This window comes from Schistocerca nitens, chromosome 5, assembly GCF_023898315.1.
Source record: "Schistocerca nitens isolate TAMUIC-IGC-003100 chromosome 5, iqSchNite1.1, whole genome shotgun sequence".
In the NCBI taxonomy this organism is placed as follows: Eukaryota; Metazoa; Arthropoda; class Insecta; order Orthoptera; family Acrididae; genus Schistocerca; species Schistocerca nitens.
The window spans coordinates 755,594,139-755,609,240 of NC_064618.1; the positions used below are offsets into that span (position 1 = coordinate 755,594,139).

General features: G+C 40.1%; 1 protein-coding gene across 1 annotated transcript in view; it reads left to right on the forward strand.

Moving 5' to 3' along the window:
* Window positions 1–2,912: 2,912 nt before the first annotated feature.
* Window positions 2,913–15,102, forward strand: part of LOC126260699 (ADP/ATP translocase 1-like) — a 48,387-nt gene continuing 36,197 nt past the window's right edge. The window contains exon 1 of the mRNA XM_049958034.1: window positions 2,913–3,096. Within this exon, the coding sequence (XP_049813991.1) occupies window positions 2,913–3,096 (184 nt within the window). The remainder of the gene's footprint in view (window positions 3,097–15,102) is intronic.

Consider the following 15,102-nt stretch of genomic DNA (forward strand, 5'->3'; position numbering starts at 1 on the left):
CTGCTTGAAGCCCGAAAAAATAGGCCAGTATAACAAAGAAAAGAAAGAAAACTAAAGAAGATGAAAATGACATTCAGAATCAACAAAGTTATGGAGATTGAATGTTTCGACATTTTATCACTGAGAAGAAAATGACATGCTAATCTTTTGTTTCATTTTCCGGTAGTCAACGTTCTTGCATACTTAGGTCCCATTATCTCATTCAATATTAAACCTACGATAGCAAAATTTTGCATACAAGATAGTGCTTGCTTACGCAGTGAACCACATTATTCAGTAATGTATGAAATATTGTAAGCTAGAGGATGTCATATGTTTTCAATTACTACGAGAAAAAATTGACTTGTAAAAAACATTTTTTTATATACACGCAAAACAACAGAGTGTTAAATGTTCTTGGTTTACTGTTTCAACGAGTTAATAATTGAAAGAACAGATCTTGTTTTGACCTTTTATTTTGAATACTGTGGAAGTATAGGTGGCGGACTGCACGTACATCGGTTTTGGAGGACTGGGTTCTACATGATACTGGGACGAACCCTACTACAAGCTCCAGATCTGATGTACGCACTGTCAGCCATCTCTATGTACAATCGTCTGTCTGAAACTACCCATGATCACACAAACACCCAAAAACCACTTTCTCTTGAAATGTTGTGTGATGTGGTTGGTGTCTGTGAGGGTACTTGTTTTGGTATAGTCGTACTGCATATCAACTGTCTCCATCTGCTTTGCCGTACACAAACATCATCTCGGCTTGTTCCCGACATGAATACCAGACCATTCTGCTGCTTACAGTGAGCTGCGTCAATCATGGAGCCTGCAGCACGCAAGGAACACACGGCTCCTGGCCAGAACGGTCATTCGTCAGCGTCATTTACTGTGGCAACGATGCATTTCCGGACACATGCTCACAAGTCCTTTTTTCCTCCACTTCCTGTCAGGAATCCGCCCCGCAGTTTGTCGGTTTTATAAACGTTCGCCCTATACTTAATAGCTAATATGCATTTGTCCCGTTTTTTTGGGAGAGAATCATGGCGAACCTAGCCTTGTAACATGTCTTTTCACGTTTGGAAAAACATTAAATTTCCGAAGTAATTTTTATAATTTCAGAGGAAGACCGCAGCACTTAATGCTATTATTTAAAAATGAAATAAGAAAATATATTAAACTTTTATTATATAACCAGCTAGTAACGAAAGTGTGAAAACTGCTTGAAGGTGCAACACACTCTCCTACACATTAGGATGATCAACAACGTCTTTCTAGGAAGCTAATACAATGATGAAAGGAAATCCATTGTGTTTCGAAATGTAGCCACAAGGCACGAGTCGTGGGGTGGCTGTAGGATGGCGTATAAAGCGCATGCACAAAAAAGAATATGTTTCGCTAAAATTTTCAGTGAAATCTTTTAGTTTCTGTTACAGGAGATATAAACATTTTGAATTTGTACTTCCACTAACAATTCACCTCCACTGTACCACGAGTAGTCTGCTACAAGATTTATGCCACAGTCTTAAATAAACAGTCGCAACACTCCTGTCCATTTTTATCACACTCTGCGACAGCAGCGCACCAAGTGGCCAGCGAGAAACACCTTTGAATACGATATCGGATGAGTGCGAATAGTGTTGTTTATATTGATCTGTAACATAGGTTTTGCAATGGAGAGCTTATGTAGTGCCACAAACACTGAAAACTAAAAAATAATAACACATTTGGCTTTCTTTAGTTTTCTAAGAACTCTGGGAGGTATGAAACAGTAGAAGACGTGAGTTTTTGCAGAAAGACTTTGTGTATTTATTCAAAAACACGAAATTTTGTTCACTACACTACCAGTCAAATCAGTGAATGTGGAACGCAGGAAACTTGTATGGAATTCACTCCTACATTATGTAATCTACCAAGTAAGCTACCAAAACTGTAGCCAAAGAGAAAACTTCATAGGCGTGTTAATAACACGTCAAAAGTCATATTGTTGCTACATCTGAGCCACAATCGTCAAAGACCTGCAACACTTTCGCTTCTAAAGCAAAATTAGTTACATTTGGGCCTCGTCGTCAAATAATGAATCCTGCCTAGTCGTCAAAGATGGGAGTCCAGAAAACCTGCTTCCTCGGATCGCTAGGCAACAGTTCAAGCAAATCGTATTAATGAGTTTTATTACGAAATGAAATTTACAGATAACTTTGTATTATACAGATGCGTCGAAAGCAGAGAGCGACATGCAAAATAAGCAATTTTCTCAGCTTAAACAATTCGAAGTCGCTCCTATACAAGTGCTGCTGGTGTCTCATTTCTCTCTGATATTCCATGTTTCCCTTCAATTACTATAATTACGTAAGAGATGAAAATAATGGAAATAACTTCACAAAACTGTTTCTAAACAATAGGTGCTGGAGCACTATTATTTGCTAACTGACACCGCCTATTTCCTTGCGTGTAGGTGTTTCACATGTAATGTAACGTTCTCATTACAGTCGGGTCTCATCTTGTGCTCTTGCGATGAGAAGAAATGCGCATTACGTTTCGTAGAAATTGCTATGAAATGCTTTGGAAATGTGGGATCAAAACTTTTACAGTCGAAAATAAAATTTCTTATGTTTTTCCCTCTTTTATCAATAAAACAAAGAAAATGCTTTTCACGCAATTCATTATTTATTATAGTCATGTTAATTAGTTTGTCTGGTTAAAAAAAGCAATTTAATCATAACTAACTCATCGTGGATCCAGAGAAAGTGAACGATAAAAGAAACCAAAGAGTTACTATTATGCATTTCACAGAAATTTTTAAATCAGTAGTAGAGTTTTATAATTCTTTATCATGAATCACATATTTCCTTCCTGAGAGTTATGAAAGGGAAAATGTTTCCCTGAATTAAGTCTCACATTTAAACTGTGTATTGCTCTGAATGCCGGAAGATGAGTCGTCTAAGGAATCTAAGTCGAGTCGTCAGTCCCTTCTCCTGGACATGCTTGCTGGTGGCACAGCATCTGCAATTTCAAAAACCATAATGGCGCCTATGGAACGAGTTAAACTGCTGTTACAAGTGCAGACCAAATTGAAGAAAATTGAAAACAAGGCAAATTACAGAGGTTAGTATTCTGCAGGGTGCAGTGAGAAGGTTTTTTTTCTCAGTTTGTCTCCTCACTTTTTTTCTAGTTTTAGTGTCAACACACACATACACAGGGAATGTGTGATGCAAATTCTTCCCGTACGAGAAATGGGCTTCAGAAGAAGAAAAAGAATACGCAATAGACAGAAGCAACTATCACATCATAAATGGCTTCTCTCTCTCTCTCTCTCTCTCTCTCTCTGTGTGTGTGTCTGTGTTTTACAATGAATGAATGAATGAACAACCACTGATTCTAATAAGTTATAGTTCTCTCTGTGCGTTCTCAATCCAGACTATTGGTAATTCCCTGTTAACGATATGAGGTGTTTCGAAATATTACATGTCCACAGCGGCCCAGTTAACATCAAAGAAAGTTGTTACTTTTTCGATTACGGTACCCTAATCAGCTATTATATACGTGCCACAAGTTACTGCCATTTGCCGGCGTCAGTCAAAGACGTAACATCAATGTGAAAAATTGTCTTGAATCGTGGCTCATAGTTAATAAAATAAATAAATTTTGTTATTTGTCACAAATGCTGTTAAAGAAGAATAAGCTTGTAACTAGCATGCAATATAATTTATGACAAGTGCTGCAGAATTCATGGGTACAGGACCATGATAGAATATTTACATACCGTAACGACACTATATTGTATACTTGTCTTGTGGGTATATTTCTTACAAGTGACATATTCCTTATGGATTATATGTCACGTGCCTTCGTATAGAAATAATAACACTTGTTTTTGTTTATCTGTGCCAAACTTCGTAATGAAGGAAATATGCTTGTATATAAAAGATCAAGAACTTTTTATGTGAGAAGTGAATCTGTTTATGTAACTTTCTTTTTTCATTTATTGTTGATGGATATGATCTAGTGAGAATATCGCTAAGTTCATAGGAACGGTTCCAGGTACAGTAGGACAACACAGACCTGAATAATCAACGTAAAAGTTCCAGACTTAGTGACTATTCTCTAGTTCATACAAAATACTAATGATATTCTGCCCATTTACTTGACAAAGTTTTTTCCAGTCTTTTTTTCGATAACTAGGAACAGAATTAGCTCTTATGTCTTTCATTAATGAAACTGCCGAACAGGTTCGAATTCCTTAACTAGATTTGGAAGACGAGCCATGGAAGCTCGAGCACCGTAGGCATTTCTCAAGAGTCAAATTCTCATTTCAGCTCATGAGAAAAGCACTGAGATAACAGTTTCGTCAAATGGAATAAATGCCTCACTGTGTTCAATGTGAAGTAGAAACTTGGTGATCGCCTGTTGTGGAATGGTATCGAGCATTTTCGAATTTTTAAAAAGTGACTTTGCTTACCGAGATTTTGCCTTCTACTTCTGCTACTGAATCTGAATGGAAGTGTTTAGTGCCTTTTAAATTCCGCTATCCTAAATACACTGCGAGTATTCAAAAATTAAAATGATTAATTTGGCAGTTCACCGCGTAATATTGAGATAACTTTTTATCGCAATTTTTCCCTTAATGAACTTTGATGTGAAAAACACCATCAGTATGATTTGCTGCTTACAACTGTATACCTTTTTGAGTATAGGAATATCGACATGTGCAGAAAATATATACGTGCAAGATCCTCTAGCGAAGCAACTAAAACGTCAAGGCATATAGGAACTATTTTTAAAACAAAGCAGACCTTGTAAGAAGAATTTTTATTATTTTTGTATCTCTCTGATAAGAAAGGAGCGGATGATCACTACTGTCAGTGATCATGACCTTACGTGAATCATCCTCCAAAACTCGAAAATTCAAAAATGGCAAAGGATTTGTTATATTTCTCATTCACGGTGATAAATTGGGTAAATGTACGGAAAATTCAGCAGCATGTCACACTTAATTTAAAGCACACATCATCTCGATATTTGTACAGCTGTTTGCACTTACGTCCCGAGAGCTCAGCACTGTAAATGTTTTCTTGAAAATTTTCGAGAATTCACGAGAACAAATGTCGTTCCCATCTTGATCCAATTTTTAAACTAACGAAAGTTGTGACTTTCGTTAGTTTAAAAACAACAGCGCTTGATTATCTTCTGATAGCAGTCGACAAATAGTCAAGTTTTCGTAAAGAAACAAAACTTAGGCTATATCCATAATGTTCTTTCCAAATTGTTATATTCTATATACATTAAATATAAGATTTTTAACAATCAGTATTTACTCCAGAAATTATTGCCAAAAGTGAATTATTGAAAAAATGATTTGGATATTGTCATCTAAACATATTTTGTGTCCGCAGCTCCTGGTCTTGCGGTAGCGTTCTCGCTTCCCGCACACGGGGTCCCGGGTTCAATTCCCGGCGGGGGTCAGGGATTTTCTCTGCCTCGTGATGACTGGTTGTTGTGTGTTCTTTGTCATCATTGACTCGCAAGTCGCCGAAGTGGCGAACTAAAAAGGACTTGCAATACGGCGGCCGAACTTGCCCGCATGGGGCTTCCCGGCCAACAATGCCATAAAATCATTTCATTTCGTGTATTACCTTCCTGTGCATCATGAATTTACAATTGAGGACTTTGTGAGTCGCAGACAAATTTTCCATTTTGTACACTAAACACTTCACCAGAGTTAGGTATATAACATCTACCTGACATCAGTATACATGAAGAACTTTCGAAAATATCAAATTCCTGGTTAGAGAAGACAAAGTTAATATTGACTACTGAAAACAGCTCGATTTTCTCCGTTCCGTTGACGAACGTATGTTGGGTAACCATCTGGAAAACCTTCATAACAGTTAACTTCCTTTCCACCTAAAAACAGCTTTATTTATTCTTCTTAACAGCATCAATAAAATGATTAAAACTGTTACAAGAAAAGCAATTTCTCAAGTTTCAGCTCCTCAACTTCATTTAGATAGAGAAAATTAAGCCATTTTTGCCTCACAATGTTTGTGAATTTTTTTCGTAACTGAGTAAAGCCGAAGAAAATTTTGGCGAGCACGGACAACGCTGCTATACAGAAACGGTAAATAAATTAAATAATGGAATGAAAAGAAGTACCCCAAATCCAGTTACGATTGAAACTCATAACGTAGCATCCAATGCAGTGTACAATGGGATTTTTGATTGCTATTTTGTTTTGTTTTCGCTGTTCACAATTTTTACTTCGTTTATCGTTTTATCTACACGTGTCACATCTGCCTTCGTACCCAAAAGCAGTCGACACACTAAACACAGAGCACAGTGCTGCTAGCTAATAACTTTAGCCTAGGATGAAACAGACGTAAAGCTGTCAGTGATGGCCGAGTACCTTCTGTTTTTTATCGATGCAATAAATCTTATCAGTCATTGCGTTAGAGTCTTCAAGGAGTGCACGATTCTGACCAGATAAATTGGAGAACCTATCCTGCAGAAGCGTAGACTGTAAAACCCGGTCCCTGGTGATGGCGGCGGTGCGTCATGGCATGGATTCACAAGACATCGAAAGCATGTAAGCAGCTACCCTAATCCATGACCACTCAGCCAACACACGCAAATCAAGGAGTTTGATCGAAGTTGAGAACCGAGTGAGATGGCGCAGTGATTAAAAACACCGGATACCGGTTCAAATGCCCGGACGCCCATGCAGATTGTTCTCCGCCGTTTTCTTAAATCGATTCAGACTCTTGTCAGAATGGTTACCTTCAAAAGGACATATCCCATTTCCTTACCTATCTTTAGCCTTTCCAAGATTGTTTTCTGTCCCTTGTGGCATTGTTGTCGACCTTTCGTGAGACCACAAATCACGCTCTGTGGCGACACAAATGTGTTCAGCGCGTCAGGTCACCTGGAGGATGCTTCGCGTATGTGGAGAGTTCCTCACACTTCTATAGGACAATCTGGGAGCTATGGGGTATAGGTTCATGATCACGTTACGAGATATCCGCTATCAGAGAGGCCAGAGGCACAGTAAGAGGAAAGTGGTTTGAGCGCTTGCTCAGACGAGTGAAGTTCTAGCGTGAAACATCAGCCGCCTCATTGCCAGCTAGATTTTTGTTGTTGTGATCTTCAGCCCTGAGACTGGTTTGATGCAGCTGCTCCATGCTACTCTATCCTGTGCAAGCTTCTTCATCTCCCAGTACCTACTGCAACCTACATCCTTCTGAATCTGCTTGGTGTATTCATCTCTTGGACTCCCTCTACGATTTTTACCCCCCACGCTGCCCTCCAATGCTAAATTGGCGATCCTTTGATGCCTCAGAACATGTCCTACCAATCGATCCCTTCTTCTAGTCAAGTTGTGCCACAAGCTCCTCTTCTCCCCAATTCTATTCGATACCTCCTCATTAGTTATGTGATCTACCCATCTAATCTTCAGCGTTCTTCTGTAGCACCACATTTCGAAAGCTTCTATTCTCTTCTTGTCCAAACTATTTATCGTCCATGTTTCACTTCTATACATGGCTACACTCCATACAAATACTTTCAGTAATGACTTCCTGACACTTAAATCTATACTCGATGTTAACAAATTTCTCTTCTTCAAAAACGCTTTCCTTGCTATTGCCAGTCTACATTTTATATCCTCTCTACTTCGACCATCGTCAGTTATTTTGCTCCCCAAATAGCAAAACTCCTTTACTACTTTAAGTGTCTCATTTCCTAATCTAATTCCCTCAGCATCTCCCGACTTAGTTCGACTACATTCCATTATCCTCGTTTTGCTTTTGTTGATGTTCATCTTATATCCTCCTTTCAAGACGCTATCCATTCCGTTCAACTGCTCTTCCAAGTCCTTTGCTGTCTCTGACAGAATTACAATGTCATCGGCGAACCTCAAGGTTTTTATTCCTTCTCCATGGATTTTAATACCTACTCCAAATTTTTCTTTTGTTTCCTTCACTGCTTGCTCAATATACAGATTGAATAACATCGGGGAGAGGCTACAACCCTGTCTCACTCCCTTCCCAACCAATGCTTCCCTTTCATGCCCCTCAACTCTAATAACTGCCATTTGGTTTCTGTACAAATTGTAAATAGCGTTTCGCTCTCTGTATTTTACCCCTGCCACCTTCAGAATCTGAAAGAGAGTGGAATCCGTGTATCGATTTTTATGATCGTTCGAGGCGCTGGACTACTGAAGGCACCATTAGATGTCTCTGGTCTCACAACCACGTGATCCTAAACTGCGGTAGCCATTCTAGCAGATAAATTAATGCAACAGCTCATTGTATCTTCAATTAGTATATTCATTTCAATTCTGGAAGCTATTTCTACCTTTTTTCTGTGAAAGAACTTGCGAACATCATACTCGTCATGCATTCCGAAAAGTAACAATAAGTTTTCAGAGTTGTAAATAAGTATCTGTTTATAATAAAGACGGATTCCACGTTGAATTCGGTAAGTTAGTTCTAGGATCGGAAAAAAGGAGACGTGGGCATAATACAGGTAAAGGACCATTTCAATGGCAGCAGCATTCATTTATCACAGCGCTCTTGACATTTATATCCTTAATCATCCTTAATCTGCATACCACTGTGAAATACATGATAGAGGATTTTTCCCATTGTATCGCGTAATAGTGTTACTAGTGGTCAGCGTTAATTAGTGTAGCGTGACAGGGCGGAACTTTACTGATTGTTTGGACAACAGTGAACTCCTGTAATCTGGTTATGCTTATTTATGGATTGTTGAATACCTGTTCTTTCATTCCTGTGCTAGTAGTTGTGGGCCTGAGTCCACTATTGGGAAAAATTGGCAACTGAAACATTTTTTCTACAGCCTGAATCTCATCACTCCCATTATTTACTCTAGGTATAGCAATTAAAAAGTTTTATCATTCAGGTTCGAAAGCTGTTAATAGTTCCTTAATAAACCAACAATCACAAGCCATTTATTTAAGTTTCTGCAACACTATTTGTATCGGTGAGACACGTGCTGTATTTACAGCATTGGCCGTGTCCTACGTGAGCGACGGAAGCGAGCGACAGCTTCAGGCGACAAAACACAATCCATGGAGGTAGAATAAGGGGAGATGGCGCTACAGACTTACGCCGTAAGTTGTTTTGAAGCCAGTGGGCGGGGCGTGCCGCCATCTTGGATCCCACAAAACATTAACAGACGAGTGTTTACAATTGCTTCTTGTTCGTTGTTTCTGTCTTGTGCACGCGATATTTATTTTATATAGTAAATGTTACACTGTTTTAGTGAACAACACAGCATAAGGAACGCAACTGGCCTTAAATGCGTACTCCATACAGTAATGCGACACGCAAATATGACGCTTCTGGCCTCAGTACAGTAATTCCTTTTTGTTTATACACTTCGAATAACAGAGATGAGAAGTATGTGCTATGAAAATCGTGCTTTCTTAACCCATTTCTAATCACTTTCATTGTGTTTGTGTCGATAATTGATAAAGCAAAACTCCAAAAGCAATGATTGATAGTTTAAAGGCACCTATTTGTATTCGTTGCATTTTCAAGTCAATGCAAATTTTCAGTGTTCAAGTTTGCAAGAAACTTAACTTATTTCCTTTGGTGTCCCTTAGATGTATGGAGGGATGATATGAACAAGACAGCTGTCATGTCAACAACGTGAAATATTCGTTAAATTACGAAGGAAAAGAACGGAATTTAAGATTGTCAGGCCCATTGTAGTTTACACATCTGCTTTGTTCATAAATTGTACCTACCAAGTGACATTTAGTGTGGCAAATAACAGCAATTTACAGGGTAACACGACAACACAGTGATTAATGTAATGATCTAAATAGCCTGACTTAGATGGGGAACTTTACTTTAACAAATATGTAACCAAACTTATAATTTAACCGCTTATAATTTAACCACCGTAACATGTAACCTATAGCTTGATATCCTTAAATGATAAAGGTCAGAGTTTATTTTCGTTATTCGTCATACTTACTGTGCTGCACGAAACTGAGTACACAGCTGCACGAAATTTTTAAGAATTTGCAGAGGTAAAATCACGATGTGTACGTATAGTTCATTTAAGGCCATACATTATTGCGTATGAAATGTAACCAATATATCTAACTTGTATTTAAAATTGAGACCGGAATGATATCTCTTTTCATTCTTGAGGTATTGTTTGTTACACTACTGGCCATTAAAATTGCTACACCACGAAGTTGACGTACTACAGACGCGAAATTTAACTGACAGGAAGAAGATGCTGTGATATGCACATGATTAGCTTTTCAGAGCATTCACACAAAGTTGGCGCCAGTGGCGACACCTACAACGTGCTGACATGAGGAAAGTTTCCAACCGATTTCTCATACACAAACAGCAGATGACCGGCGTTGCCTGGTGAAGCGTTGTTGTGATGCCTTGTGTAAGGAGGAGAAATGCGTACCATCACGTTTCCGACTTGATAAAGGTCGGATTGTAGCCTATCGCGATTGCAGTTTATCGTATCGCGACATTGCTGCTCGCGTTGTTCGAGATCCAATGACTGTTAGCAGGATATGGAATCGGTGGGTTCAGGAGGGTAATACGGAACGCGGTGCTGGATCCCAACGGCCTCGTATCACTAGCAGTCGAGATGAAAGGCATCTTATCCGCATGGCTGTAACGGATCATGCAGGCACGTCTCGATCCCTGAGTCAACAGATGGGGACGTTTGCAAGACACGTCTCGGTCACCTCTTGTTCGTATTGACGGCACTTTGAACAGTGGACGTTACATTTAAAATGTGTTACGACCTGTGGCTCTACCCTTCATTCGATCCCTGCGAAACCCTACATTTCAGCAGGATGATGCGCGACCGCCTGTTGCAGTTCCTGTACGGGCCTATGTGGTTAAAGAAAATGTTCGACTGCTGCCCTGGCCAGCACATTCTCCAGATCTTTCACCAATTGAAAACGTCTGGTCAATGGTGCCGAGCAACTGGCTCGTCACAATACGCCAGTCACTACTCTTGGTGAACTGTGGTATCGTGTTGAAGCTGCATGGGCAGCTGTACCAGTACACGCCATCCAAGCTCTTTTTGACTCAATGCCCAGGCGTATCAAGGCCGTTATTACGACCAGAGGTGGTTGTTCTGGGTACTGATTTCTCAGGATCTATGCACCCAAATTGCGTAAAAATGTAATCACATGTCAGTTCTAGTATAATATATTTGTCCAATAATTAACCGTTTATCATCTGCATTTCTTCTTGGTGTAGCAATTTTAATTTCCAGTAGTGTATTTCCGCGGACGGGTCGCTCGCGGCGCGTCCGAACCGTTCCTGCGCTTCGGGAATCTTGTGGTAGTAAAAATCGAAGTATCTCATAAAAGGTTCAATATATCGAAACGACGAATTTTGGAAATGACAGCACGCAGAAAGGACTATTTTATCATACGAGGGCTATTCACAAAGTACATTACGTTTTGGAATTAAAAATAAATAAAGTATTGGAATTTTTTTATTATATACAGATGAAAGCCACACTTAAATACTACTTTTCTACATAGTTGCCATTTAAATTAAGGCACTTATCGTAGCGATGGACGAGCTTGGAAATTCCTTCGTCGTAAAATTCGGCCGCCTGCGCCTTCAACCATGTGGTTACCTCTTCTTGAAGCTGTGCGTCGTCATCAAAACGCTGCATAGCCAACCATTTCTTCATTGCTGGGAATAAGTGGAAGTCGCTCGGTGCCAGGTCGGGACTGTACGGCGGATGAGGAAACAACTCCCACTTAAAAGATTCGAGAACTTCACGAGTGACATTTGACGTGTGGGCCCGGGTGTTGTCGTGAATCAGCAAGATCTTTGAGCCCAATGTTCCCCTGCGCTTGTTTTGTATTGCTCTTCTGAGGTTGTGCAGAGTTTGGCAATACCTTTGAGAGTTTATTGTAGTGCCTCTTTCCAGGAAATCCACAAAAATCACACCTTTTCTGTCCCAAAAGACAGTCGCCATCACCTTCCTTGCCGACATTGCCTGCATGCATTTCTTGGGTTTTTGGGGGGAATTTGTGTGCTCCCACTGCATTGACTGCAATTTTGTCTCGCAGTTCACATGCTTAACCCATGTTTCGTCACCAGTAACGATGCGATCGAGTAATGAGTCGCCATCTTTCTCGTAAGCGTCCAAAAACGTTAACCCTGCAGCCACTCGCTGATTTTTGTGAATCTCTGTCAAGATTTTTGGTATCCATCTTGCACAAAACTTGTGGTAACCAAGCTTTTCGGTAATGATTTCGTGCGACAAACTTCGTGAAATTTATGGAAAACTCATAGAGAGTTCCGTTATTGTGAAATTACGGTTTTCACGGACCGCGGCATCGACTTTTTCGACAAGTTCGGCAGTCACTTTGCTGGGTCTTCCACTTCGCTCTTCGTCGTGAACGTTAGTTCGGCCGTTTTCAAATTTTATGACCCATTGACGCACTCCACCTTCAGTGATTATGTTGTCCCCATACACTTCACAAAGCTGCCGATAGATTTCTATCGGTGTACAGTTTTTTGCAGTCAGAAACCTTATTATAGTACGCACTTCACACTTCGCGGCATTTTCAATGAACTCTGCCATTTCAAACTGTCACAGTAACTCAATGGAGTACAGCACGAACCTCTCACTAGCACGGCAGGATGCCGAGTGAGCGGCGGAATGCCATGACACCAAGATGGCCGCGCTAGCCCCGCCCCTAACGGACACAAACGAAAACGTAATGTACTTTGTGGATAGCCCTCGTATGATTAACAGTCGATACGTTTTTGCTAACGCGTGAAGAGAGCGAAAACAAGACTCCCTGTATCTTACACCATGAGTGTTTGTCCAAATTTTCATAGCCAAACAAAGGGAGAGAAACAGGTAAACGGGGTATCAAAGTGACCAGTATGAGGTCTAGTTCGGCATGAAAATATTTAACTGCTTGAAAGTAAAAAGGGTAAGGTACGAAAACTTAAATAATAAGCCGAGGAAAAATTGAAATATTTCACGAAAAGCTGCTGTAAATGGGGTGTCAAAAATTTCATCTGTTCAAGACCCAGCTATTTTGCACTTAAAAAGATACATTGGAGCGGTATTTAAATGTCAAAAAGGCTTCATTTGAATCAAGTACATTAGGAAGGCAAACGAGAAGTCACTGAGATCATGTTTTCTGAATAAAACTTTAAATTCAGAAATGGAAGAAATCAGTCAAATATTTTATGAAATGGTTTGTGTAATAGAAATAAGTGGATCAGACAAACGTTCTATGTGCCTTTGAATGATGCTCGAAATCATGAATAGAAAATGAAGTGCGCCTTACGTTCCCTTATATTTTTTTTCATAATTTGAGACAAATCGTCAAACAAAATGTTTGACTTTCTTTTAAAAAATTTTGGGAGCTTTACTTTTACAGGCTTTTTAGAGTAACTGAAACGCTTGGCCTGAACACTGACTGCTGATGAATTACGTTCGAAACATCAAATATCTGTAAAATTTCATGGTTCATTGTAATTCATTAGGAATTAAATGTGTGTGATATACTCGCTACCCCTACATTACAGCTAGCTGTTTTTCAGTGGTAACAATCTGTGTACTTATGTTTGTATTTAGTGTACTTAGTCATGTGATAGTCATACCTCAGCATATATTGGCTGTTAAAAGGTATTGATCATGTAAAAAAAAAATTCGCATTTAATTTATTGATGAGATAGTCGGATGCTCCTCTGCTCATTCACGTGTATTCGAAGCATTTGTCTGGTGATCTTCTAGTTGACAATACTTATGAAATTCTCCATGGAGATTCCTCCCTTTGTACATTTTATGCACAGCATTCCTTTTTGCTTTATTTTCTTAAGTAAACCTAATTCTGTAGCCTTACTCTCCAGCTACAGTATTCTACAGGTTAAGGACGCCATTTTATAGAAACAGCTGGTTGGCTCTAAGCAGCCATCTTGTAGCGCTACATGGCCGCTCGCACGCAGGAGACCCAAGGTTGTCGCCTGATGCTGCTGCTTGTCACTGGAGTGTTGCGTATCCAGAAGTCGCTTGCTGTCGCTCGCTTCTGTCACTCATGTAGGACACGGCCTAATACTATCACCCTTCAAAGCATGTCCCTTTCCTCCTGACTCACCCTGTGTGTAAGTAAGAATTTTAACACGAGGCCAGCCGAAAAGTAATGCCTTCGAATTTTTTTTATGTGAAAACTCTTTGAAGTTTTTTAAATAAAATAAACATTCTATATCTTTTTCTTCATGTTTACATATTTTTTCCTCAACATAATCACCCTTTCTCAACACAATTACCCTGGTGAAGAGCACATTTCTCGCAACGAGAGACCAGTTTGTTGATACCGCCACTGTGGAATGTTTGATTTGGTAGATGGAGCCACAACCTAATCTCTGGTTGCACCGCTTCTTCCTCACTATCAATGTGAAGAATTCGAAGGTTTTCTTTAAGTTTTGGAAACAAATGAAAATCGGTTGGCGGCAAGTCGGGACTGTACGGAGGATGATCGATGACAGTTCACGCAAAGTGTCGGATTGTTGCAGAAGTCGCAGCACTCATGTATGATCTGGTGTCGTCATGCTGATGGAGAGGGTGCTCCACGCGTGAACGAACTCTTCGAATTCGGGACTTATTACTGCACGCTGTTTCTCTTCTCACACACCGACATAGTTAACGTTCCTCGCCGCCATGTAACACGCTATAATTTGGGGGCCTCTAGTGGCAGAAGGCTGCAAATATGTAGACATGAAGAATAAAGATGTGGAATGCTACAGTTCAATTCTTTTATCTTGGCGGCTCGCGCATGCCCGCCCAGACGCGGGAGATTGCTGCGTTGCCAGTTGCACGCGCCAAGAGAAGCAGCGCCATAGTACAGTATAGTTCGCAAACTACGTTTAGGGGGAAGCGCGCAGTTTATGAAGTAAAGCCACCACGGCCGCATTAACCCTTTCCCTGCTACAGAGACGTGCCCCCCGCATTCCGCGCTGTGCGCGATTTTGTCATCACTGCACTGCTCGCCTGTACAGACACATGGTGTTCCGACTGCTTTGACACACTTATTATTCGATTTCACAAAAACTACTTGGCCCAAAA